We start from the raw sequence: 22,374 nt of genomic DNA, 5'->3' as shown, positions 1-22,374 counted from the left end.
CCACACGGAGGACATTTAAAAAAAAAGAAAAAATTGGCCCCCATATTTAGATGTGTTATTATTATTATTATTATTATTATTATTATTATTGTTATTGCATTGTTATTGTTATTTTGTAATTTCGATTGCTTCTTGATATTGCATGTTTGGTACCGACATGTAAAGTGTTTTGAGATACTGTGGTATACACTAAAATAAATCAAATACATTGGAAAGTAATTAGACTGTCTAACCCTTTTATGCATGGTAACAGATATAAAATAAAACTCTTCCAGTCTTTATATGGGGGCAGATGGGAGACTAGCAAGCAAATGCATGATGAGCTCATATGCATGATGACCTCATAATTTTAGTGAAGTAATGTCTGAATGGCTTACGCTGTTATTACACGGTGTGTAACCTTAGCCTAACCACCATGGAGGTCTGGCTATCCCAGAGTGCATTTCTATCTGGAGCATGCCCATGTGGAAGTCTATAGAACAGATCGTGAAACAGGAGCCATGTTGGCTCTAATGCGGAGTCAACGCCCGCACGGTCCCCTAGAGCAACTAGAGCCAACATGGTGAATACAGGGACATAGCTGCAGAGTGTTCAAGGCGTACAACTTTGAATCGTCTGCTTCTTATTATTTTATATCTACGCACTGAACCGAGTCAAAGCTAAAGTTAAAGTTTTGTTGTAAGCTGGTAATAGCCTAATTTGGTAAGAACTTTCAGAGATACGGTGACAGGCACACGGTCGACCGTATCGTATTGAAGTTTTTGTCTTGTAGCAACGAATCAAGCTGCTAACAAACAGTTTCTTAACGTGCACAGACTGTAAGGAGTGTAGCCACAGACTGTAGAGACCTTAGTGTTTCAAGTTAAAGTACACAGGCATTTTTTCTTTGTACTTAAAAAGTCAAGGACGACATTCAGCTCAATAAAAGTAATATATTTCAACTAAACTGACACAGGCGAAGAGGGGAGAGATACGGGGAGTACTGCACAGTGTACTTTGTATCTAATCTAGACTAGAAGATTAGTTTGACTCGGGTAGACGTAAGAACACTGCAAAGGTTAGTCTTGGGGGAGAGGCGACTGATTAGTTTTAAAAGTATTCCTTTCCTAACGTACGAAACTCTACAACGAGTACAGAACAAGGAAGTGTACACAAGCCGAGTCATTCAGCACGGAGCTGTCTGTTTGTTATTGTGCGCGTTATTGATATTATCATCGTTATTGTTGAAACATTTCTGATATCATTGAAGATCGGCAGCCATGAGACTGCGGTGCTTCCCCACCGGTTCGTTGCTGCTCCTCGGCTTGTGTCTGAGTGGTCGTCGGGGGCTCGCTTCTGCACCGGAGCTCCGAGATCCGCCCAAGAAAATAGGTAACGACTGTTTACTTTTTATTATTATAATAATAATAATAATAATAATAATAATAATAATAATAATAACATATTCTCTTAAGTCTTTAAAAATATTTGAAGTCAGTTAAGTACACGCACACATTATAAAGACAACGTTAAAACAAACTTCTGCATGAAGCCCTTTCTTAACAGACAGGATATCAAGGTTTACAGAAAACAGTAACACTGCGAGCGGCAGGTACACTCAATTAATAACTGCGACGACTATTCTTCTCAGGAACTAAATCAGAAACTAAATCGAGAAAACAAGATAACATCCTTGAGTCAGGGGTAACTCTGTGAGCCATTAATAATAATAATAATAATAATAATAATAATAATAATAATAATAATAATAATAATAACCGTGTGGCTTCCAATACGGAATGCTTTATCTAAAATTATTGCGCAGATATCGTTTCTTACCCAAAAGATCAAATAAGTAGCCTTTATTTTAAAGTAAATAAAGTATTATGAGCTGTGTACTCCAGAAAACAGACTGAAACTGTAAACATTTTATTTTATTTTAAGAAGTAAATTTATAAATAAAAAGCACAGCACTCCAAAATGCTAAGGTGCAAAGACACAATTACTCAAACTCGCACATTTACGAAATGCGTACCTAGTTATATATATATATATATATTTGTGGAGCACATTTAAGTAAGTGTGCTAGTGCTTCCTCCTTTGAGAAATATTTCCTTGGTAGAGTTTGCAGATTCCGTTTTCTGCTGCTTGGTACAGAAATCCACACAACGCTCTTCGGTGTTTTTAAACAACAGCAACACCAGCGGAATGTGGCCAGTAGGTGTCGCAAAAAACCCCGCAGCGTGAAGCGCATTTAAAGAGGAACTGTACTCAAAATATCAAGGCTCTCTACGTGCCCTGTATTCATAACATGCGCCTCGCTGCGCCAGTTCTGTTAAAAAGTCCAGCGTTTGGTCAGTAATTCAGTTTTTTTGTCAGCTTTCTGGGTCAGCTGGAAATGCAGGCCGCCGCCATATTGGAACCTTTCTGGCGCCGCTGTTCCGTCAGATCGCTGACAGCCCCCCGCACCAGTGAACGCCGGCAGGGTGAATTATGTCGCAATACAAAGCGATCAGGTGGAAAAATAACAAAAGGAAAAACAGAAACAAAAAGTATTTTTGTGTGCCTGAGCCAACAAAGGGCGGCCATAACAAAACAATGACTACATAATATAGGAACAGGACATCCGCTCCATAGAATACTGTGTGCGACTATAGCGAGTCACCGACAGGACGTCACACAAAGCACGACGGAAGAGAGCTCCAATACATTCGATGTTAATTTGTTTTAATGGTTTTTATACGATATACTGCTCAAGGGGAGGCTGAAAATGCGTCAAAAACTTTAGTTAACATGTTTTCTATTGAAATGGTTATATGTTCATTTCCATTACAGTTCCCCTTTAACATTAATAACTGAGATGATGATGATGATTATTGTTATTATTGTTATTATTATTATTATTATTATTATTATTATTATTTTTATTATTATTATTATTTTGATGTTTCCACTACTTAAAAAGGTTACACAAGACTACTGATCTGAAGGGACTAAATGTATGTATACAATATAGAATTCAAATATATTGTAGCGTTTTTGTCAGGTTTATGAAGCAGGACTCAGGGAGACAGTGTGGAATTCTCCATCTTGAAAGTTTATTGTTAATAAACAGAGAATTCCTGTCAGGGGCCGGAATTCACGCCACCAAAATGACAAACCCTTTTATTGTTATCTTTTTTGCTTTCGCTCAAGTCGCTTCTCTCTGCCACTCTCTCTGTCACTCTCTCTGCCAGTCTCTCTCTCACTCTCTCTGCCACTCTCTCTGCCACTCTGTCACTCTCTCTGCCACTTTGTCACTCTCTCTCACTCTCTGCCACTCTCTCTCACTCTCTCTGCCACTCTCTGCCACTCTCTCTGCCACTCTGTCACTCTCTCTGCCACTTTGTCACTCTCTCTGCCACTTTGTCACTCTCTCTGCCACTTTGTCACTCTCTCTCACTCTCTGCCACTCTCTCTCACTCTCTCTGCCACTCTCTGCCACTCTGTCACTCTCTCTGCCACTTTGTCACTCTCTCTGCCACTTTGTCACTCTCTCCCACTCTCTCTCTCACTCTCTCTGCCATTCTCTCTGTCACTCTCTCTGCCACTTTGTCACTCTCTCTCTCACTCTCTCTCTCACTCTCTCTGCCACTCTCTCTGCCACTCTGTCACTCTCTCTGCCACTTTGTCACTCTCTCTCTCACTTTCTCTGCCACTCTCTCTGTCAGTCTCTCTGTCACTCTCTCACTCTGTCACTCGCTCCCCTTCCTGTCACTCATGCACCCCCTTATATATCCGCTCCTCATCTCCCGCTGCTGTCCGGCTCAACCAATCGACCCATGGTCTGCAGTCCCCCTCTTCCCGCTGCTAACTAACGATGTGACCCGTTCCCCTTACAATACACATAACATAAAAGATAGACAAGACAAACAGGACAGACAACAAGTCCTGCAACGATGCACTTAAAACATTAATATTTGTCATTTTTTAAAAATTATTTTATTATTGCCTGGCGGGTACCCAGTTTCGGATTTTCTACCCGTGCCGACCTGCGCAACAGGTATTGAGGCCCCACCTGAAACAACACACTCAGTTTACTGGGCATAGAACTCTAAAGTGGTTACAAGTCTGGGGGGACACTAATACCTGCGGAACAGGAAGTGGTTCAAGTGTTGTGGCAGGACAATAATAAGGATTCAATTCAACAAGATGTGAAAGTTTTAGTCTCTTGAAAACTAAATAAATCTATAAGAGAATGAGTAGGAACTTGCATCTGTGCCTTTTTTGAGACAAGCCGTTAATAAAGCCCAGTGAAAGTGTGGTAAAGCATAGGGAAGCATTGTAAAGCACAGAGAGGTCTGGTAAAGCATAGGGAAGCATTGTAAAGCACAGAGAGGTCTGGTAAAGCACAGTGAAGCATTGTAAAGCACAGAGAAGTATGGTAAAGCACAGGGAAGCATTGTAAAGCACAGAGAGGTCTGGTAAAGCATAAGGAAGCATTGTAAAGCACAGAGAGTTCTGGTAAAGCATAGGGAAGCATTGTAAAGCACAGAGAGGTATGATAAAGCATAAGGAGGCATTGTAAAGCACAGAGAGGTCTGGTAAAGCATAGGGAAGCATTGTAAAACACAGAGAGGTCTGGTAAAGCATAGGGAGGCATTGTAAAGCACAGAGAGGTCTGGTAAAGCATAGGGAAGCATTGTAAAACACAGAGAGGTCTGGTAAAGCATAGGGAAGCATTGTAAAGCACAGAGAGGTCTGGTAAAGCATAGGGAAGCATTGTAAAACACAGAGAGGTCTGGTAAAGCATAGGGAGGCATTGTAAAGCACAGAGAGGTCTGGTAAAGCATACTGAAAAAACAAGGCATGTTGTGGTGAAAATATAGATAAAATTTAAAGTAGTGTTTCACCGTCAATGAATGTAGAGTTAAAATGTTCAGACAGAAGGCTGACTTTTGTCTCATTTCCAGGGATGGAAATAAGTCTCACATTTTATAGCAGTTTGATCCATTCCTGGTTTTACTCTGTGTTTAATAAGACACGCGTGGCAGGATTTTCAAAAACCAGTGTTATTGTATCGAACTCGTGATATAGTAAGGAGAGCTTTAGTAGCAAGTGATTTTCAAATGAAATATGTTCATTAAATGAATCCGTTAATGCTTTGAAATTGAGTCGATGAGGTCATTAATGAACGCATTTCTCATTAAAAAGCTTAATTGTCGCAGGTCACCTACATCACTTCCTGTCTCAACGACTAGATAAGGGGAACTCGTTAATCAAAATGCATGTTAACGAGATCAAGATAAATGAATGGAAGCAGAATTCACTGTTATGGAATCTACTAGCGTACAGGGAGACGTCTCCCACCAGCGAGCAGCAGCCAAATGAACATAAAAAATAATGGGAAGATCTGTTTAGTGTATCATTTCAAATTGTGCATTTTGTCATGCAGAATGTACGTTTATTTAGAACACTTCACATTAAAATGCTGATTTATGATTATCTGACATGTGGGTAAAAATCGGATGGCAGGGATTTAAAAAAAAAAACAAAAACTTAAACCCCTCTAGTTATTTACGTTCTTTCGGGGGGATATTTTGACACAGCTTGCTATATACAACTCTTTCAATGTGCATTTCACAATCTTTTTTTGGTTAAAAAGAAAGAAAATACCGTAAGCCATCTATGTATATTGGTTGGAATTTATTTTCTTATGTTGACTTCTACTTGTGTCTGTGTTTTAGTCTGTACGATTGCAGGCTATTAATAAATACATTTGAAGAGCCATTGGTGTTTGCAGTTGTTAGTTATTATACATGTATATCATGCATGTAACACTTCATTATATATTTATGAAGCTTTTAAAATGACGATAGAACTCCCTAACCCAATACACAATTTGTTTATAGTTAATTGTTCGGTGAATTCCTCTAATCATGCATTTGCTCTGGTACTCTTTGCTCGCTTCCTCGATAGTCTGATAACATCACAAATACATTTAGGCAAAATCCATGTCAATGATCTCGATCACATTCCTAGTGGATCTGTGTGTCCTTGTACGCCTGTTCTTCATTCTTGTGTGGATTAGACACAGGTGTTAAAAGCCAAGGATGCATTGCAAATCCACAATCACCGAAGGATACTTTATTGTAATATCTAATATGCCATTTCCTATAACAAGATTTCAGTTGTATAATTCAAATATAATCTACAGTAGAGGTCAGCTGTCATAATGTACGTATGCAGAATTCAGATAGACTACAGTTGCATTGATCATTTCTTGGTAGTAACATTACACTTTGTGCAAATTACGTGGTTTAGCAAGACAACAAACGTTCTGTAAGGTTACAAATGGTTAAAACAAGTGAATAAATCTCCTTCATAACGACAAGTGTAGAAAAGACTAAAATATTTTCATAACTACAAATATTGAATTATCTAGGTTGTCTGTAAGAAATTAACTCTGGTCCCGTACACTCTCTCTCTCTCTCTGTATCGTCAGCCACAGTCTGTTAAATTTCTGTTTCAAGGTGAGTTACTGTTTTATTAATTAAAACCCTCCTTTTCCAAGTGCAAATTAACTACTGATAAATGATGACAATTTAACACGGATTTGCTTTTAAATTCCCACACAAACAAAAGAAATGCTTGTTAAGATATTAACATTATTTTGTAAAGCAGCATAATTTCAGAAATCACATTAGCACAATTATTTAATAACGAAATAGGCATAACGACTGCTTGAAAATGCTAAAGTCAATGCTACACACCGATCTGTGGATTAACACTGGAGTTCTCATTTACAACCTTATGAAAATCCTGCCCACCGAGGCTAATCAAGTCTGTGGTAAAACCTGGAATGGGTGAAGCTGCTATGCAATAGGAGTCTTATTTTCCTACCTGTTGTTATTAGAGGTGTCCTCATGTGCAGTTTAGGGGGCACACCTGGAGCCCGTTCCAGTTGTAATTGTGTAATTCCTAATTCATTGCAGTTACAATGGCATTGAACCGTGGCATACCTGCATAATTATAATCGTGATTATACCATTTCATTGCTCTAGTGCATCACACATCCATTTGTCAGGTTTATTTTTCCAGAACTTCATAATTTGTTAAACGTGTGATCCACTCCATATCAACATTACTTTGTTGAATGACAAAAATCTAAGTTGCACAGTCTGTTTCTGTATTTGGAGCTGTGATTATTGCTGGGTTATTTAGAACAAATAGAGTAAACATGTTAATGTGTGGAGTTGTTTATGTTAGTTTTTTGTGTAATTGTAATTATAATTGTAATTATTGCAGCAATATTGTAACTAATTGTAATTGAACAAAATAGCATTGGAATTGGAATTGGAATTGGAATTGGAATTTCAGCAAACGATGCTCTTGTCATTGAAATTGTATTATAGTTATAATTGAGCCCAGGTCTGATGGGGGACACCCTCACGCAACGCATAACTTCATTAGAAATCACAAAACACGTCCTTTACCACTGCTGTGCTGTTCAGCAGTGTAAACTCTGCCCTGTGCTCTCTCTGTTCAGCAGTGTAAACTCTGCCCTGTGCTCTCTCTGTTTCAGCAGTGTAATCTCTGCCCTGTGCTCTCTCTGTTTCAGCAGTGTAATCTCTGCCCTGTGCTCTCTCTGTTTCAGCAGTGTAATCTCTGCCCTGTGCTCTCTCTGTTTCAGCAGTGTAATCTCTGCCCTGTGCTCTCTCTGTTCAGCAGTGTAATCTCTGCCCTGTGCTCTCTGTTCAGCAGTGTAATCTCTGCCCTGTGCTCTCTCTGTTCAGCAGTGTAATCTCTGCCCTGTGCTCTCTCTGTTTCAGCAGTGTAATCTCTGCCCTGTGCTCTCTCTGTTCAGCAGTGTAATCTCTGCCCTGTGCTCTCTCTGTTCAGCAGTGTAATCTCTGCCCTGTGCTCTCTGTTTCAGCAGTGTAATCTCTGCCCTGTGCGCTCTCTGTTCAGCAGTGTAATCTCTGCCCTGTGCTCTCCCTGTTCAGCCGTGTAATCTCTGCCCTGTGCTCTCTCTGTTCAGCAGTGTAATCTCTGCCCTGTGCTCTCTCTGTTCAGCAGTGTAATCTCTGCCCTGTGCTCTCTCTGTTTCAGCAGTGTAATCTCTGCCCTGTGCTCTCTCTGTTCAGCAGTGTAATCTCTGCCCTGTGCTCTCTCTGTTCAGCAGTGTAATCTCTGCCCTGTGCTCTCTGTTCAGCAGTGTAATCTCTGCCCTGTGCTCTCCCTGTTCAGCAGTGTAATCTCTGCCCTGTGCTCTCTCTGTTCAGCAGTGTAATCTCTGCCCTGTGTTCTCTCTGTTCAGCAGTGTAATCTCTGCCCTGTGCTCTCTCTGTTTCAGCAGTGTAATCTCTGCCCTGTGCTCTCTCTGTTTCAGCAGTGTAATCTCTGCCCTGTGCTCTCTCTGTTCAGCAGTGTAATCTCTGCCCTGTGCTCTCTCTGTTCAGCAGTGTAATCTCTGCCCTGTGCTCTCTCTGTTCAGCAGTGTAATCTCTGCCCTGTGCTCTCTCTGTTCAGCAGTGTAATCTCTGCCCTGTGCTCTCTCTGTTCAGCAGTGTAATCTCTGCCCTGTGCTCTCTCTGTTCAGCAGTGTAATCTCTGCCCTGTGCTCTCTCTGTTTCAGCAGTGTAATCTCTGCCCTGTGCTCTGTTTCAGCAGTGTAATCTCTGCCCTGTGCTCTCTCTGTTCAGCAGTGTAATCTCTGCCCTGTGCTCTCTCTGTTTCAGCAGTGTAATCTCTGCCCTGTGCTCTCTCTGTTCAGCAGTGTAATCTCTGCCCTGTGCTCTCTCTGTTCAGCAGTGTAATCTCTGCCCTGTGCTCTCTCTGTTCAGCAGTGTAATCTCTGCCCTGTGCTCTCTCTGTTTCAGCAGTGTAATCTCTGCCCTGTGCTCTCTCTGTTCAGCAGTGTAATCTCTGCCCTGTGCTCTCTCTGTTCAGCAGTGTAATCTCTGCCCTGTGCTCTCTCTGTTTCAGCAGTGTAATCTCTGCCCTGTGTTCTCTCTGTTCAGCAGTGTAATCTCTGCCCTGTGCTCTCTCTGTTCAGCAGTGTAATCTCTGCCCTGTGCTCTCTCTGTTTCAGCAGTGTAATCTCTGCCCTGTGCTCTCTCTGTTCAGCAGTGTAATCTCTGCCCTGTGCTCTCTCTGTTCAGCAGTGTAATCTCTGCCCTGTGCTCTCTCTGTTTCAGCAGTGTAATCTCTGCCCTGTTCTCTCTGTTCAGCAGTGTAATCTCTGCCCTGTGCTCTCTCTGTTCAGCAGTGTAATCTCTGCCCTGTGTTCTCTCTGTTCAGCAGTGTAATCTCTGCCCTGTTCTCTCTGTTCAGCAGTGTAATCTCTGCCCTGTGCTCTCTCTGTTCAGCAGTGTAATCTCTGCCCTGTGTTCTCTCTGTTCAGCAGTGTAATCTCTGCCCTGTGTTCTCTCTGTTCAGCAGTGTAATCTCTGCCCTGTGCTCTCTCTGTTCAGCAGTGTAATCTCTGCCCTGTGTTCTCTCTGTTCAGCAGTGTAATCTCTGCCCTGTGCTCTCTCTGTTCAGCAGTGTAATCTCTGCCCTGTGCTCTCTCTGTTCAGCAGTGTAATCTCTGCCCTGTGCTCTCTCTGTTCAGCAGTGTAACCTCTGCCCTGTGCTCTCTCTGTTTCAGCAGTGTAATCTCTGCCCTGTGCTCTCTCTGTTCAGCAGTGTAATCTCTGCCCTGTGCTCTCTCTGTTCAGCAGTGTAATCTCTGCCCTGTGCTCTCTCTGTTCAGCAGTGTAACCTCTGCCCTGTGCTCTCTCTGTTCAGCAGTGTAATCTCTGCCCTGTGCTCTCTCTGTTCAGCAGTGTAATCTCTGCCCTGTGCTCTCTCTGTTTCAGCAGTGTAATCTCTGCCCTGTGCTCTCTGTTCAGCAGTGTAATCTCTGCCCTGTGCTCTCTCTGTTCAGCAGTGTAATCTCTGCCCTGTGCTCTCTCTGTTCAGCAGTGTAATCTCTGCCCTGTGCTCTCTCTGTTCAGCAGTGTAATCTCTGCCCTGTGCTCTCTCTGTTTCAGCAGTGTAATCTCTGCCCTGTGCTCTCTCTGTTCAGCAGTGTAACCTCTGCCCTGTGCTCTCTCTGTTCAGCAGTGTAATCTCTGCCCTGTGCTCTCTCTGTTTCAGCAGTGTAATCTCTGCCCTGTGCTCTCTGTTCAGCAGTGTAATCTCTGCCCTGTGCTCTCTCTGTTCAGCAGTGTAATCTCTGCCCTGTGCTCTCTCTGTTCAGCAGTGTAATCTCTGCCCTGTGCTCTCTCTGTTCAGCAGTGTAATCTCTGCCCTGTGCTCTCTCTGTTCAGCAGTGTAATCTCTGCCCTGTGCTCTCTCTGTTCAGCAGTGTAATCTCTGCCCTGTGTTCTCTCTGTTCAGCAGTGTAATCTCTGCCCTGTGCTCTCTCTGTTCAGCAGTGTAATCTCTGCCCTGTGCTCTCCCTGTTCAGCAGTGTAATCTCTGCCCTGTGTTCTCTCTGTTCAGCAGTGTAATCTCTGCCCTGTGTTCTCTCTGTTCAGCAGTGTAATCTCTGCCCTGTGCTCTCTCTGTTCAGCAGTGTAATCTCTGCCCTGTGTTCTCTCTGTTCAGCAGTGTAATCTCTGCCCTGTGCTCTCTCTGTTCAGCAGTGTAATCTCTGCCCTGTGCTCTCTCTGTTTCAGCAGTGTAATCTCTGCCCTGTGCTCTCTCTGTTTCAGCCGTGGTGGGGGCCGGGATCGGGGGCACCGCGGCCGCCTATTTCTTGCGGAAGGAGTTTGGCGCGGGGGTGCAGGTGGACGTGCTGGAGCCTGGGACGGTGGGGGGGCGGCTGGGCACGGCTCAGATTGGAGGGGATGAGTACGAGACGGGGGGCTCCGTGCTGCACCCCCTCAACCTGCACATGAAGCACTTTGTGGAGCAGCTGGGTGAGCAGCAAGCTTCTTTGACGAGTCGCTCTCTATAATGGGTTCACAGGGTCTTCAGGGAAGTCAAACTTCCCTTAGAAAAGCATAGCACTGTGATAAAGCACAGTGAAAGCATGGTTAAGCATAGGCAAGCATTGTAAAGCATATTAAAAACCATGACAATCCAGAGTAAACTATAGTGAATGTATGGTATAATCATGGGAAAAGCCTGGTAAAACTGCAAAGAGACCGTGGTAAACTTATAGAAGGGTTCTACTTGTATGCATTTTTTTGTATTAAGTGGGTAGACACAAAAGACGCACAATGACACACACAGCACTGATCTCAGGAACGTTAAGCTAGTTCAGATCAGTGTTAGTCTGGGTCCCTGCTCAGCTGTGCGCTCTCTTGAGTAGCAGTGAGGGAGTGTTTGAGCCGTGGCTGGTGAGTGTTTGAGCTGTGGCTGGTGGGAGTGTTTGAGCCATGGCTGGTGGGAGTGTTTGACCTGTGGTTGGTGAGGGAGTGTTTGACCTATGGTTGTTTGTCATGGCTGGTGGGAGTGTTTGAGCTGTGGCTGGTGAGAGTGTTTGAGCCATGGCTGGTGGGAGTGTTTGACCTGTGGTTGGTGAGGGAGTGTTTGTCGTGGCTGGTGGGAGTGTTTGAGCTTTGGCTGGTGGGAGTGTTTTAGCTGTGGTTGGTGGGAGTGTTTGACCTGTGGTTGGTGAGGGAGTGTTTGTCATGGCTGGTGGGAGTGTTTGAGCTGTGGCTGGTGGGAGTGTTTTAGCTGTGGCTGATGGGAGTGTTTGACCTGTGGTTGGTGAGGGAGTGTTTATCGTGGCTGGTGGGAGTGTTTGAGCCATGGCTGGTGGGAGTGTTTGACCTGTGGTTGGTGAGGGAGTGTTTGACCTATGGTTGTTTGTCGTGGCTGGTGGGAGTGTTTGAGCTGTGGCTGGTGAGAGTGTTTGAGCCATGGCTGGTGGGAGTGTTTGACCTGTGGTTGGTGAGGGAGTGTTTGTCGTGGCTGGTGGGAGTGTTTGAGCTGTGGCTGGTGGGAGTGTTTTAGCTGTGGTTGGTGGGAGTGTTTGACCTGTGGTTGGTGAGGGAGTGTTTGTCGTGGCTGTTGAGAGTGTTTGAGCTGTGGCTGGTGAGAGTGTTTGAGTCGTGGTTGGTGGGAGTGTTTGAGCTGTGGCTAGTGAGAGTGTTTGAGCTGTGGCTGGTGAGAGTGTTTGAGCCGTGGCTGGTGGGAGTGTTTGAGCTGTGGCTAGTGAGAGTGTTTGAGCTGTGGCTGGTGAGAGTGTTTGACCTGTGGTTGGTGAGGGAGTGTTTGTCGTGGCTGGTGGGAGTGTTTGAGCTGTGGCTGGTGGGAGTGTTTGAGCCGTGGCTGGTGAGTGTTTGAGCTGTGGTTGGTGAGAGTGTTTGAGCTGTGGCTGGTGAGAGTGTTTGAGCCGTGACTGGTGAGAGTGTTTGAGCTGTGGTTGGTGAGAGTGTTTGAGCCATGGTTGGTGAGAGTGTTTGAGCCGTGGCTAGTGGGAATGTTTGAGCTGTGGCTAGTGAGAGTGTTTGAGCCTTGGCTGTTGGGAGTGTTTGAGCCTTGGCTGGTGGGAGTGTTTGACCTGTGGTTGGTGAGGGAGTGTTTGAGCCGTGGCTGGTGGGAGTGTTTGAGCCGTGGTTGGTGAGAGTGTTTGAGCCGTGGCTGGTGAGTGTTTGAGCTGTGGCTAGTGAGAGTGTTTGAGCCGTGGCTGGTGGGAGTGTTTGAGCCGTGGCTGGTGGGAGTGTTTGACCTGTGGTTGGTGAGGGAGTGTTTAAGCCGTGGCTAGTGGGAGTGTTTGAGCCGTGGCTGGTGAGAGTGTTTGAGCTGTGGCTAGTGAGAGTGTTTGACCTGTGGTTGGTGAGGGAGTGTTTGAGCCATGGCTGGTGGGAGTGTTTGAGCCGTGGCTGGTGAGAGTGTTTGATCTGTGGTTGGTGAGGGAGTGTTTGAGCTGTGGTTGGTGAGGCAGTGTTTGTCGTGGCTGGTGGGAGTGTTTGAGCTGTGGGTGGTGGGAGTGTTTGACCTGTGGTTGGTGAGGGAGTGTTTGTTGTAGCTGGTGGGAGTGTTTGAGCTGTGGCTGGTGAGAGTGTTTGAGCCGTGGCTGGTGAGTGTTTGAGCTGTGGTTGGTGAGAGTGTTTGAGCTGTGGCTGGTGAGAGTGTTTGAGCTGTGGCTGGTGAGAGTGTTTGAGCCGTGGCTGGTGGGAGTGTTTGAGCCGTGGCTGGTGAGAGTGTTTGATCTGTGGTTGGTGAGGGAGTGTTTGAGCTGTGGTTGGTGAGGCAGTGTTTGTCGTGTCTGGTGGGAGTGTTTGAGCTGTGGTTGGTGGGAGTGTTTGACCTGTGGTTGGTGAGGGAGTATTTGTCATGGCTGGTGGGAGTGTTTGAGCTGTGGCTGGTGAGAGTGTTTGAGCCGTGGCTGGTGGGAGTGTTTGAGCTGTGGCTGGTGGGAGTGTTTGAGCTGTGGCTGGTGAGAGTGTTTGACCTGTGGTTGGTGAGGGAGTGTTTCAGCCGTGGCTGGTGAGGGAGTGTTTGTTGTAGCTGGTGGGAGTGTTTGAGCCGTGGCTGGTGAGTGTTTGAGCCGTGGTTGGTGAGAGTGTTTGAGCTGTGGTTGGTGAGAGTGTTTGAGCCGTGGCTGGTGAGAGTGTTTGAGCCGTGGCTAGTGGGAGTGTTTGAGCTGTGGCTAGTGAGAGTGTTTGAGCCTTGGCTGATGGGAGTGTTTGAGCTGTGGCTGGTGAGAGTGTTTGAGCCGTGGCTGGTGGGAGTGTTTGAGCCGTGGCTTGTGGGAGTGTTTGAGCCGTGGCTGGTGGGAGTGTTTGAGCCGTGGCTGGTGGGAGTGTTTGAGCTGTGGCTGATGGGAGTGTTTGAGCCGTGGCTGGTGGGAGTGTTTGAGCCGTGGTTGGTGAGGGAGTGTTTGAGCCGTGGCTAGTGGGAGTGTTTGAGCCGTGGTTAGTGAGAGTGTTTGAGCTGTGGTTGGTGAGGGAATGTTTGACCTGTGGTTGGTGAGGGAGTGTTTGACCTGTGGTTGGTGAGGGAGTGTTTGTCGTGGCTGGTGGGAGTGTTTGAGCTGTGGCTGGTGGGAGTGTTTGAGCTGTGGGTGGTGGGAGTGTTTGACCTGTGGTTGGTGAGGGAGTGTTTGTCGTGGCTGGTGAGAGTGTTTGAGCTGTGGCTGGTGGGAGTGTTTGAGCTGTGGCTGGTGAGAGTGTTTGACCTGTGGTTGGTGAGGGAGTGTTTGACCTGTGGTTGGTGAGGGAGTGTTTGTCGTGGCTGGTGGGAGTGTTTGAGCTGTGGCTGGTGGGAGTGTTTTAGCTGTGGGTGGTGGGAGTGTTTGAGCTGTGGCTGGTGACAGTGTTTGAGCTGTGGTTGGTGAGAGTGTTTTAGCCGTGGTTGGTGAGAGTGTTTGAGCCGTGGCTGGTGGGAATGTTTGAGCCTTGGCTGTTGGGAGTGTTTGAGCCGTGGCTGGTGAGAGTGTTTGACCTGTGGTTGGTGAGGGAGTGTTTGAGCCATGGCTGGTGGGAGTGTTTGAGCCGTGGCTGGTGAGAGTGTTTGAGCTGTGGTTGGTGAGGGAGTGTTTGAGCTGTGGTTGGTGAGGGAGTGTTTGATGTGGCTGGTGGGAGTGTTTGAGCTGTGGCTGGTGAGAGTGTTTGACCTGTGGATGGTGAGGGAGTGATTGTCGTGGCTGGTGGGAATATTTGAGTCGTGGCTGGTGGGAGTGTTTGAGTCGTGGCTTGTGAGTGTTTGAGCAGTGGCTGGTGGGAGTGTTTGAGCCTTGGCTGTTCGGAGTGTTTGAGCCGTGGCTGGTGAGAGTGTTTGAGCCGTGGCTGGTGAGGGAGTGTTTAAACCATGGCTGGTCTCCCCCAGGCCTGTCCCAGAGGCGCACGGTCCCGTCCCACATGGCGATATTCAACGGAGAGCAAATCGTCTTTGAGGAGAGCGACTGGTTCATCATTAACTTCCTGCGGCTGCTGTGGCACTACGGACTCAACTTCCTGCGCATGCAGATCTGGGTAGAGGGCGTCCTGGACAAGTTCATGAGGTGCCTCACTCCCTCCCACTCTACCTCCATATCACTCCCCCGCTCTCTTTGCGTTCACTTATTATTAGTTCAAATCCTGCTACTCCTTATACCCCATCTCTCTCTCCTCTTCTCGTACCCTCTCCCTCTCCTCTCTCCTCTCTCAGGATTTATCAGTTCCAGTCGTTTGGTTACTCCTTTTCTTCTGTGGAGCGGCTCCTGCACGCATTGGGCGGGGACGAGTTCCTGTGGATGACCAATCACACGCTGGACCAGGCTATGCAGGGGGCAGGCTTCTCGCAGCACTTCCTGAACGAGGTCGTCACGCCCATCATGAGGGTCAACTATGGGCAAAGCGTCAAGATCAACGCTTTTGTGGGTGAGGAGAGAGAGGAGAGAGAGGGGAGAGGGAAGAGGAGAGGAGAGAAAGAAGGGAAAAACTGAATACAGTTTGATGTTTCTTAACCTTTTCAATCCTGTTGTTGTCTTCTATAACAATCACCCATACCTGTTAAACAGCATAGCAGAGACTTCAATTAAATTCAATGGTAGACATTTCAACTAGAATTCTATTTGAACATCATCTTCTATTACAAAGAGTCCAAAACAGTTTTACAAATACCAAAGTTAGATTCCATAAATTAAGATACACACATCAATAAAATAGAAAATAAATCAATTCAAACAGACATGAATCCACAGGTAAAGCACAGGTGTGTCCCACGCCTGCTCCTCTTATACCGGTGTCGTAGGAAATAAATTGACCGGGAAATAAGTGGATCGCGCAAGCGCAGTAAGACAAAAGTAAGGCGGGGCTACAGTTTGATTAAAGGGGAGGTTCACTGCATGGCTTTTTATTTTTATTTACTAGACTGTGTGTGTTGGTGCGTGTTCGTGCCACTGTCTTTTCGTATGAACTTTAAAATGTGTGATCGATGACTGTTTCTATGGTAAACTGTTTCAAACCTCTGACTTTTTAAGTTTTCCTCTAACATCGTTGTCAATCTGATGTAGTTTATGTGTGATCGCAGAGATTTATTTATATATTAAATGATTTTACATGTCAAAATGTTGTCAATCTTTAATCAAAATGAAAATGCTTCAGTAATATACAACAGACATATATAATGAGGAAGAGAGATAACGTATATATGTGTATACATGATTTTAAATCGTGATCATTCACTTTAATTCAATATACTGTATCTCTTTCTCGTTATATGTCTTATTGGTTGTTGCACTACAGGGATTTACCATTTTAAAATGATGCTGATATAGAGTATCCTACATATACTGTATGATCTCTCTCACAACACAAAATCTTGGTTGGTATTGAACTACAGGTATTTACCACGGTTTAGCAAAGACGTTAACTCTTTAGTTTTTAATTAATTAATGTATTGTTTCTTTCCAAACTGGTCATTTAAATACACAAACAGAAATACACAATCAGAAATGTACAATCATACAATTCATTTTAAATGATTTATTTGCTGCTAATATATATTACAGCGATATTCACATTCCCTTATCTAGCGTAATACTGTCGAATATATCTGATCTACATGTTAATGTAAATTATACGTACAAAAGTCATTTTAAATTATGCATTTTTGTTAGGCTAATATCGGATCTAAAGCGATATTCACATCATCTTATCTAGCAGCATACTGCCGAATAAATCCGATCTACTAATTGATATAAATTATACTTACAACATTTATTTTAAATTATTTATTGTTCATTAATATATCCGATCAACTTATTTCCTGGGACACCGGCCCTGTCTCTGTGTTAACCCCTCGTGTGCCCTGTCTCTGTGTTAACCCCTCGTGCCCTGTCTCTGTGTTAACCCCTCGTGTGCTGTGTCTGTGTTAACCCCTCGTGTGCCCTGTCTCTGTGTTAACCCCTCGTGTGCCCTGTCTCTGTGTTAACCCCTCGTGTGCCCTGTCTCTGTGTTAACCCCTCGTGTGCCCTGTCTCTGTGTTAACCCCTCGTGTGCCCTGTCTCTGTGTTAACCCCTCGTGTGTCCTGTCTCTGTGTTAACCCCTCATGTGCCCTGTCTCTGTGTTAACCCCTCGTGTGCCCTGTCTCTGTGTTAACCCCTCATGTGCCCTGTCTCTGTGTTAACCCCTCATGTGCCCTGTCTCTGTGTTAACCCCTCATGTGCCCTGTCTCTGTGTTAACCCCTCGTGTGCCCTGTCTCTGTGTTAACCCCGCGTGTGCCCTGTCTCTGTGTTAACCCCGCGTGTGCCCTGTCTCTGTGTTAACCCCGCGTGTGCCCTGTCTCTGTGTTAACCCCTCATGTGCCCTGTCTCTGTGTTAACCCCTCGTGTGCCCTGTCTCTGTGTTAACCCCTCGTGTGCCCTGTCTCTGTGTTAACCCCTCGTGTGCCCTGTCTCTGTGTTAACCCCTCGTGTGCCCTGTCTCTGTGTTAACCCCTCGTGTGCCCTGTCTCTGTGTTAACCCCTCGTGTGCCCTGTCTCTGTGTTAACCCCTCGTGTGCCCTGTCTCTGTGTTAACCCCTCGTGTGCCCTGTCTCTGTGTTAACCCCTCATGCCCTGTCTCTGTGTTAACCCCTCGTGTGCCCTGTCTCTGTGTTAACCCCTCATGCCCTGTCTCTGTGTTAACCCCTCATGTGCCCTGTCTCTGTGTTAACCCCTCGTGTGCCCTGTCTCTGTGTTAACCCCTCTTGTGCTGTCTCTGTGTTAACCCCTCGTGTGCCCTGTCTCTGTGTTAACCCCTCATGTGCCCTGTCTCTGTGTTAACCCCTCGTGTGCCCTGTCTCTGTGTTAACCCCTCATGTGCTGTCTCTGTGTTAACCCCTCGTGTGCCCTGTCTCTGTGTTAACCCCTCATGTGCCCTGTCTCTGTGTTAACCCCTCGTGTGCCCTGTCTCTGTGTTAACCCCTCGTGTGCCCTGTCTCTGTGTTAACCCCTCGTGTGCCCTGTCTCTGTGTTAACCTCTCGTGTGCCCTGTCTCTGTGTTAACCCCTCGTGTGCCCTGTCTCTGTGTTAACCCCTCGTGTGCTGTCTCTGTGTTAACCCCTCGTGTGCCCTGTCTCTGTGTTAACCCCTCGTGTGCCCTGTCTCTGTGTTAACCCCTCGTGTGCCCTGTCTCTGTGTTAACCCCTCATGTGCTGTCTCTGTGTTAACCCCTCGTGTGCCCTGTCTCTGTGTTAACCCCTCATGTGCTGTCTCTGTGTTAACCCCTCGTGTGCCCTGTCTCTGTGTTAACCCCTCGTGTGCCCTGTCTCTGTGTTAACCCCTCGTGTGCCCTGTCTCTGTGTTAACCCCTCGTGTGCCCTGTCTCTGTGTTAACCCCTCGTGTGCCCTGTCTCTGTGTTAACCCCTCGTGTGCTGTCTCTGTGTTAACCCCTCGTGCCCTGTCTCTGGGTTAACCCCTCGTATGCCCTGTCTCTGTGTTAACCCCTCATGTGCTGTCTCTGGGTTAACCCCTCGTGTGCCCTGTCTCTGTGTTAACCCCTTGTGCGCTGTCTCTGTGTTAACCTCTCATGCGTTGTCCCTGTGTTAACCCCTCATGCGTTGTCCCTGTGTTAACCCCTCGTGTGCCCTGTCTCTGGGTTAACCCCTCGTGTGCCCTGTCCCTGTGTTAACCCCTCGTGTGCTGTCTCTGTGTTAACCCCTCATGTGCCTTGTCTCTGTGTTAACCCCTCGTGTGCCCTGACTCTGGGTTAACCCCTCGTGTGCCCTGTCCCTGTGTTAACCCCTCGTGTGCTGTCTCTGTGTTAACCCCTCATGTGCCTTGTCTCTGTGTTAACCCCTCGTGTGCCCTGTCTCTGTGTTAACCCCTCGTGTGCCTCGTCTCTGTGTTAACCCCTCATGTGCCCTGTCTCTGTGTTAACCCCTCATGCGTTGTCCCTGTGTTAACCCCTCATGTGCCTTGTCTCTGTGTTAACCCCTTGTGTGCCCTATGTCTGTGTTAACTCCTCGTGTCTTGCAGGTGCAGTGTCCCTGGCTGGCGCAGACTCTGGGCTGTGGGCGGTGGAGGGGGGAAACAAGCTGGTGTGCTCAGGGCTGCTCTACCACAGCAAGGCCACGCTGATACCTGGCAAGGTCACCTCCATCACTGTCAAGCCACGGCCGAGCAAGACTGGTGAGTTACAAGTGATGCCTCCTCACAATGAACCTCACTACCACAGCCACAGTCACAGCCACACACTCCACAGCAACACACTCCACAGCAACACACTCCACAGCCAGCAACACACTCCACAGCAACACACTCCACAGTCACAGAAACACTCCACAGCAACACACTCCACAGCTACACACTCCACGGCTACACACTCCACAGTCACACACTCCACAGCCAGTCACACACTCCACAGCAACACACTCCACAGCTACACACTCCACGGCTACACACTCCACAGTCACACACTCCACAGCCAGTCACACACTCCACAGCCACACACTCCACAGTCACAGAAACACTCCACAGCAACACACTCCACAGCTACACACTCCACAGCCAGTCACACACTCCACAGCTACACACTCCACAGCCAGTCACACACTCCACAGCGACACACTCCACAGCTACACACTCCACAGCGACACACTCCACAGCGACACACTCCACAGCGACACACTCCACAGCCAGTCACACACTCCACAGCGACACACTCCACAGCAACACACTCCACAGCGACACACTCCACAGCGACACACTCCACAGTGACACACTCCACAGCGACACACTCCACAGCGACACACTCCACAGCCAGTCACACACTCCACAGTCACACACTCCACAGCAACACACTCCACAGCAACACACTCCACAGTGACACACTCCACAGCTACACACTCCACAGCAACACACTCCACAGCCAGTCACACACTCCACAGTCACACACTCCAGTCACACACTCCACAGCGACACACTCCACAGCGACACACTCCACAGCCAGTCACACACTCCACAGTCACACACTCCACAGCGACACACTCCACAGCTACACACTCCACAGCGACACACTCCACAGTCACAGAAACACACTCCATAGCTACACACTCCACAGCCACACACTCCACAGTCACACTTCAATTACAATAAAACACATTAACATGTTTACTTTATTTATCCAAATAACCCAGCAATAATCACAGGTACAAATAAGAAACATACTGTGCAACTTTTAATTTCTTCAAACCAATCGAGTCACTAAAAGTAGTTGCAAATACAAGCATATTGATCGTATGACAAATAAATACTTAATTGAACTGTAATTGATCAATTATTTGGTATAATTATAATTACAATTAAACAGGTGTTCCAAGGTTCATCTATAATTACAATTACAGTGTGATTCTGATTTGCCATTGCGATCAACTCATTTGCAGCTCCAATTTAGGCCGACGTCAAATCCAGTCAGGTAGACAGTTTCATCCATTCCTGGTTTTACTCTGAGTTTAATAAGACTCACCTGAGCATGTTACCTATACAGTGTGGCTAATCACGCTGGAATGGGTGAAACATCCCTATATTGTGGTGTCAGTGGATCCCGCTTCTCTGACGTGTGTGTGTTTGTGTGTTGCAGGGGGCACGGTCTCCATGTATGAAGTCAGCTACACAGGGCAGTCTGGAGCAGCCCACAGCCTGTATGACATCGTCTTCATCGCCACCCCCTTGCACCCGGGCATATCGGACATCTCCTTCCCCAACTTCAGCCCTCCGATCCCCAGCCACTTCTCGGGACGCTACCACCAAACTGTGGCCACGCTGGTTCAGGGCCGCCTCAACACCTCCTACTTTGGTCTGTAATGAAACTAATGCAGGACTTAATAGAAATGAGCACAACACCAGTTAGGAATGAATGCTTCGATATCGATGCCAGTACTCAAGAGTTACACACATGTTGCTGAAACATTATCATCAGACACAATACTGTAGCACCTGGTTAGCAAAAGAAATGAAGCAGTGATCAGTAACCAGGGCACGGCGCTGGTCATGTAGTCAGCAGGATTCAGGGCTGCCTGTATATCTTACCAGCTGAACTTTGTTAGCACTCTTGTTTCTTGCAACGTTTCAATGGTTGAATATTCTTTTTGCACAAGGTCAGGTTATCCCACATTATCAGTTCCTTGTTCCTCTCTAAACTGCAGCTCACTCTCCAACTGTGCACAGTGTGCTTATAATCCTCTCATGAACCGTTTGCTGTTCTCGCAGGTCTTCATTTCTCTGGTGACTCCCGCGTGTCTGAAGTGCTGATGATGGAGCGTGAGGGGCTGGCGGTGCACAGCGTCAGCTCTCTGGACCCCGTGACAGTACCCCAGGGGTACAGCAGACCCCCTGCCAGCCAGCCCAAGGTGTGGAAGGTGTTTTCTCCCGCGCCTCTCAGCGAGGCCCAGCTGGGGGCGCTGTTCCTGTCGCGGGATGCTGTTTCGGAGACACGCTGGCTGGCGTACCCCACCTACACCCTGCCCCGGGGCCTGCCCCCCGTGGTGCTGCATGACCGGCTGTACTATCTCAGCGGGATCGAGTGGGCCGCCAGCGCCATGGAAATGAGCGCCATCGCCGCCCGCAACGCCGTGCTGCTGGCACACCACCGCTGGCACGGCACGGAGGACAGGACAGACCAGGAGGATCTGCACAGCCGGCTGAAGAACGAGCTGTGAGCGCTGGGGAGAGGGGAGATTGAAGAGGGGGGGTCAGGGGTCAGGGGGTTAGCAGGGCTGTGAGAGCTGGGGAGAGGGGGGGTCGGGGGTCGGGGGGTTAGCAGGGCTGTGGCGCTGCACAGAAGTGCCTTTAACTACCACAGAATAAAGTCAAGCACAGATTACGTCACTAATGAGATGGTCTATAATCATACCAAACAGTAACTGAATAGCAATGGGACAAATATTTGAGTATGAATGAAAGGCGCTATATAAAATAAAGGTTGATTGATTGATTGAAAGCTGTTTGAAACACATTCAGAAATGCCCCTTTACATATTCATTCATATGATAGAATTAGTAATTTATGACCATATCAAAAAGATCTCGTAAAGAAAACCGATGCATGAAGGACTCATAGTCTTTCTCTCCTCTATTTTAACTTTTTTTTACTGTAGGAATTAAATTTTTTTTAAGCTAATTCACTAATTGCTATTTATGAAAGAATGTTAATATTGAAACGTAAAAACGCCACGCTCGTCCCAGCACTAAAACAATCCGTGACCAACACGCCTACACCATGTGATTGCCAGTCAAGTTTTCAACACGTGATGCCTCCGGATTATATACAGTAAGTAATGTGGACAGGGTATAAGAGGGGCTAGGATGGAAATCAGTTCTATATCATAGCTCCAGAAAGCACTTTGTCATTTTTCACAATAAAAGCCTTACTGTACCGTCAGGGTATGGGTCAGATTGGCTGCGGCCTTTTAACACCGAACTGCCTTAATAAGAAAGATTTAATGTAATCTGTCCTGATCTTATTAACACTGAGGACAGCATCAGGTACAATGCTGATCTACTCCA

General features: G+C 46.7%; 1 protein-coding gene across 2 annotated transcripts; it reads left to right on the top strand.

Annotated features, from left to right (window-relative positions):
- Positions 1-524: 524 nt before the first annotated feature.
- Positions 525-21,552, top strand: LOC117962552 (prenylcysteine oxidase 1-like). 2 transcript variants are annotated; one of them, XM_059008596.1, is made up of 8 exons: positions 525-702; positions 1,250-1,371; positions 10,662-10,868; positions 14,731-14,905; positions 15,052-15,263; positions 18,848-19,000; positions 20,451-20,666; positions 21,080-21,552. In XM_059008596.1, the coding sequence occupies exons 2-8, from the start codon at positions 1,260-1,262 to the stop codon at positions 21,526-21,528; spliced, it is 1,524 nt and encodes a 507-aa protein (XP_058864579.1). In that variant the 5' UTR covers positions 525-702; positions 1,250-1,259; the 3' UTR covers positions 21,529-21,552. The 2 variants fall into 2 exon arrangements, with proteins under 2 accessions (XP_058864579.1, XP_058864578.1); XM_059008595.1 differs by having other exon boundaries at positions 526-1,371.
- Positions 21,553-22,374: the final 822 nt, after the last annotated feature.

This window comes from Acipenser ruthenus, chromosome 37, assembly GCF_902713425.1.
Source record: "Acipenser ruthenus chromosome 37, fAciRut3.2 maternal haplotype, whole genome shotgun sequence".
NCBI classification, from domain to species: Eukaryota; Metazoa; Chordata; class Actinopteri; order Acipenseriformes; family Acipenseridae; genus Acipenser; species Acipenser ruthenus.
This window is presented reverse-complemented; position numbering and strand designations above follow the sequence as displayed.